At 36.7% G+C, this 5,068-nt stretch overlaps 1 gene segment (V, D, J or C); it reads right to left on the minus strand.

The window, feature by feature from the left end:
- Positions 1-1,146: 1,146 nt before the first annotated feature.
- LOC107575913 (Ig kappa chain V-III region NG9-like) lies at positions 1,147-1,654 on the minus strand. The segment is given in 2 exon segments: positions 1,147-1,469; positions 1,567-1,654. Coding segments are annotated over 2 exon segments (372 nt in total).
- Positions 1,655-5,068: the final 3,414 nt, after the last annotated feature.

Consider the following 5,068-nt stretch of genomic DNA (forward strand, 5'->3'; position numbering starts at 1 on the left):
CTACAGTGATATTATATAATGAAAGTAGGGCATTTAAGAAGAAGCATGCAATGGTAATTTCTTCATCTCAAACAATTTATTGAAACAAAAGCTAACAACAGTGGTAGGTATACCACAACAAAAAATGTCAATGTCTCAATAACTTGTCATGTGTCGTTGAGCATCAATTACAGCTTGACAATGACGTCTCATGCTGTTCACAAGTCGACTTATTGTCTGCTGAGGCATGGCATCCCACTCTTCTTGAAGGGGTGCCCTCAGGTCATTGAGGTTCTGGGGTGCAGGGTTACAACCCTTTGCACGATGACTCCGCTGATCCCACAGGTTTTCTGGAGAAAGTGCAGGCCACTCCATTCGAGGTACCCCAGCCGTTCCTTGATGATGGGACCTCGATGAGCTGGGGCACTGTCGTCCTTGAAGATGAGATCAGGCTTGTGTTGCTCATGCAGAGGCACAATGACTGGATTAATGATGTTGTTCAGGTAGTATTGGCTTGTCAAAGTACCATTCAAAAGGTGTAGGGCAGTTCTGTATTGACTAGACACACCTGCCCAGACTGTAATGGCCAGGGAGACTTGCATGGGCCAGGGAGCATTTGCACTGGACGAGGAACCAGTGCTGTTCTCTGATGAATGTCGATTCACATTGAGCAGAAATGATGGCCACCAATGTTTTTAGAGACATCAAGGAGAACGCTATGCATCAGCCACTGTTGTCACCAGATGCTGTTACAGTCTGGGCAGGTGTGTCTAGTCAAGATAGAACTGGCCTTCAGTATCTGTGTCTCTCATAGCTGTTACTGAATCACTCTGACTGCTGTTTCTATGTGCAAAAATCTGCAGCCTTCAGTCAATTCATTGATGTAGTTTTGAATGATAAACTACATTCATCCATGATGAAGCTGTGTTTAAAAAAAATCAATGACCGACAAATCAGTAGAACAAGACTTCTGTAAAAATAAATAACAGTATTATATAACTAATGTAAAAATCCTTAATATCATTTTAATTGTATATGTTTAAATCTCTTTAAACTTTGCTACAACAAGTTGTATTACATCGTCTCATCAGCAGCTGCAGTGTCTCTCAGCTGTATCAGTGCAGTCACTGTGACTCTGACTCACTGAGGTTTTTGTACGACTCTTTATCACTGTGTGAACACCCAGCTACTAGGACAGTGGAAACTCTGACAGTAATAATCTCCTGTATCTTCAGTCTGGACTCCACTGATGGTGAGAGTGAAATCAGTGCCAGATCCACTGCCACTGAATCTAGATGGAGTTCCAGTGTAACGGTTTGTTGCAGCATATATGAGGAGTTTAGGAGCTTCTCCAGGTTTCTGCAAGTACCAGTGCAAGTAATTACTATTACATACACTGCTGCTGGTTTTACAGTTTATTCTGACTTCTTGTCCTGTTTGAGCTGCTGTTATTGATGGACTCTGAGTTACAGTGTACTGTCCTCTACACTCTGAAACAAAGAATAAGAGTAAAATTATGAAAACTGTAAATTATTAATATTTTTCACTTCAAAGAACAAACAATTGTTTCAATTTTACTTCACTAACCTTGAGCAAACAGTGTGAGAGTCCAGATGAAGATGATGATGCTGTTCATTGTTGTTGTTGTGTCTTGTGTGATGATGAAGATTGTGTTGTGTTCTGCTCTCAGTCATGAAGTGTTAAACTCACAGCACTATAAACACTCTCAGAGCACTGAAGCATGTGCTGACGATGCAAAGAAGTGGGCAGGATTCACAACAGCTTGAGCTGCTAATACATATATATATATATATATATATATATATATATATATATATATATATATATACAGTACATATCATGTTTTATTTTCAGAGTAATAGTTTTAAACCATTTACTGATAATTACATATGGCTTAATTGTAAAATACTTGTTTTGTTCATTTGTTGTTTGGCTAACTGATGTGACACTAGTCTTAGACATTATACTGATATCAGTGTAGATGCAACAATTTCAGTTTCCAGTGCTGCTGTAGAAATAACATATTCATAACATATTCATATATTCTAGTCAAGTCAAATCACCTTTATTTACAGTATATAGTGCTTTTAACAATACAGATTGTGTCAAAGCACTTTACAGTATTGAATAGGAAAATATGGTGTAAATAATGCAGAAAGACAATAGAAAACATTCAATTTTCAGTTAAAGGCAGTTCATCATTGAACTCAGTGATGTTATCGTCCAGCTCAGTTCAGTTTAAACAGTATCTGTGTAATCAAGTCGACGATAACGCTGGAAATGAAGTGTCCCCAACTAAGCAAGCCAGAGGCTACAGCGGCAAAGAACCAAAACTCCATCGGTGACAGAATGGAGAAAAAACCTTGGGAGAAACCAGGCTCAGTCGGGGGGCCAGTTCTCCTCTGACCAGACGAAACCAGCAGTTCAGTTCCAGGCTGCAGCAAAGTCATGCATGGTTCATTTATCTATTAAGTGAACGTATCTGATATTAGAGGAGTTACCAAGATAAAGTGAGTAGCATTCAGCTAGTTATGTGATTTCAACTTTAAAAAAAAAAAGTTTATATTTTCCCAATTGTGTAAAGATAATATTATGTATGTATGTGTAGCATTTGGACCAATCAGACACACAACTTTTTGTTATATTTAACAAATAATATCTAATGCCCCCTCACCTAACCAAAGGGCCAATTACGAGGGTCTATGGACCCTTCCCCCGAAATGCACCTAACACCTCAGAAAGGCAGAACAGGCCTCTGGTTCCATGGTAACCAATGCTGATATCACTGGTTTTATGGTTTAAAAAAGTGTTAGTCAGCACACAGCAAAAGAATGAATGAGAAATACCGTATTGGCCGAATATAAGACGACCCTGATTATAAGACGACCCCCCTTTTTCCAGATGTACCTTTTGGAAAAAGGCTTTTTAAAAACCAAATCTGTTTTTTTCTCAGTAAAACACATTTTGTCTTCAATTATTTTCATATTGCATATTTTTCCTATTTTAATTTTTGTTTTGAAAGTATGGTAAAAAAACATGCAGATTTACGTTACAAGCTTATAGAATTGTACAGTAAGAAAGTTATTTCCCTTAACCAGGAAATTAACGTTCTTAGAATTGACAAGACAGTTGACCCTGAGTGGTCAGCTAAATATCTACAGCGGATCTAATATATGAATAGTTAATTATAACTAGTTATGGTTAATTATTCATATTTCCCCATGAGCTGATTCGCTACATATGTATGCATGCTTATCTATATACACAGTATATATATATATAGTCTTATAGTCGATATTTGTGATATCACAAATCCCAGAAAATATGCGTTGTAGTCCAAACGAGTCGTTCATTGTAGTTTTTGAAAAGTGATTTCTGTTAAATAAAATATCTCCTTTTGAATTGGATTTTGAGCTTTGTAACTTTGCAGACCTTTTTTATGCTCAAACAGCAACATTACAGACTAACTAAAGTTGAAAAAGTGAAAACGCATAATAGGACCCCTTTAAAAAAGTGTTAGTCAGCACACAGCAAAAGAATGAATGAGAAATACCGTATTGGCCGAATATAAGACGACCCTGATTATAAGACGACCCCCCTTTTTCCAGATGTACCTTTTGGAAAAAGGCTTTTTAAAAACCAAATCTGTTTTTTTCTCAGTAAAACACATTTTGTCTTCAATTATTTTCATATTGCATATTTTTCCTATTTTAATTTTTGTTTTGAAAGTATGGTAAAAACTGGTAAAATGTACCAACAATCACATAAAAAAATATACACTTTTTGATATACCATTAAAACAAAAAAACAGCTAGCCCATCTGAATTAGGACATTTAGGCTATCCATCTAATAGTAGCCTACCAAAATCTTATTAACAGTAGAAGCTAAATCTTACTGTAGTCTTCAAATCTGGGTACTGTCTTACGTTTTAAAATCTCAAAGGGAGTTTGGTCCCATCAGGCTAGAGTCACGACTCATGCAGCTGTAAGCTTTTCTTTTTCTTTTGTTTTTACTCGCAATCTTTACAACACGCATTACATTACGTATTTCATGGCACACTCGTTTTATGCGTATTTGGCGCCACCTATTGTTGTGGGTGTATTATTGACATGTCAAAGTCTAGACCCTGAATATAAGACGACCGCGTTTTTTCAGATGTGTTTCCAAGAAAAAACATTGTCTTATATTCGGGTCAATACGGTACCTTATTTTTCCCGTAAGAGCGGGCGCGGCCATTTGTAAATTTAATGTGTTTGGCTTCTGGTGTCATCCGCTTCCAGCTAGTTTTAGCTGTACAAAAAAGCTTGCTTTGCTGCTTGACATTTCAAATTGATGTGTCTTACCATATTTTATTGTATTATCATAATTATTGTAAGGGAAACAGGTCAATTTAGCTCAAAGGGAATCATTTAAGATTTTAAAGGGAACTCCAACATTAATATGTAAGGGAATTAGGACAGAATCACTGGTTTACAGCTGATCACTGAGACGGCCAGCGAGTCAGTGAACGAGCCGTATGACAGCAATTCTGCAATGGATATTTATATCCAAAATATAGTGAAAACACTATTAATTAGCACATGTAACAAGATCAGGAGTTTAAGACATTAACTTGTGAGCACAAAACACAAGATACTTCTCTTTTCAATATAAATAAGGCTTTATTGGATAAATCTAAGACATATAAACTAATCTAACACACGCATTCACACACAAGTTGCAGAAAGAGAGAAAGTGAGGAAATAATTAGTTTAAGAGAATGAAAATGTGAAATCCCAAGTTTACAGCAATATGTGCAATTGCATAGATCTGAACAACCATCAATCACTTAATTAACCCTCGCATTGAGTTCCTCAATGAGGTTAAAATTTATATTAAATGCACCAGTTCAGCTAGGATCTGGAGGTACTTGCTTTCTAATTATTGTAAGGGAAACAGGTCAATTTAGCTCAAAGGGAATCATTTAAGATTTTAAAGGGAACTCCAACATTAATATGTAAGGGAATTAGGACAGAATCACTGGTTTACAGCTGATCACTGAGACGGCCAGCGAGTCAGTGAACGAGC

Source organism: Sinocyclocheilus grahami, unplaced genomic scaffold (assembly GCF_001515645.1).
Source record: "Sinocyclocheilus grahami isolate Dianchi unplaced genomic scaffold, SAMN03320097.WGS_v1.1 scaffold3007.1, whole genome shotgun sequence".
In the NCBI taxonomy this organism is placed as follows: domain Eukaryota; kingdom Metazoa; phylum Chordata; class Actinopteri; order Cypriniformes; family Cyprinidae; genus Sinocyclocheilus; species Sinocyclocheilus grahami.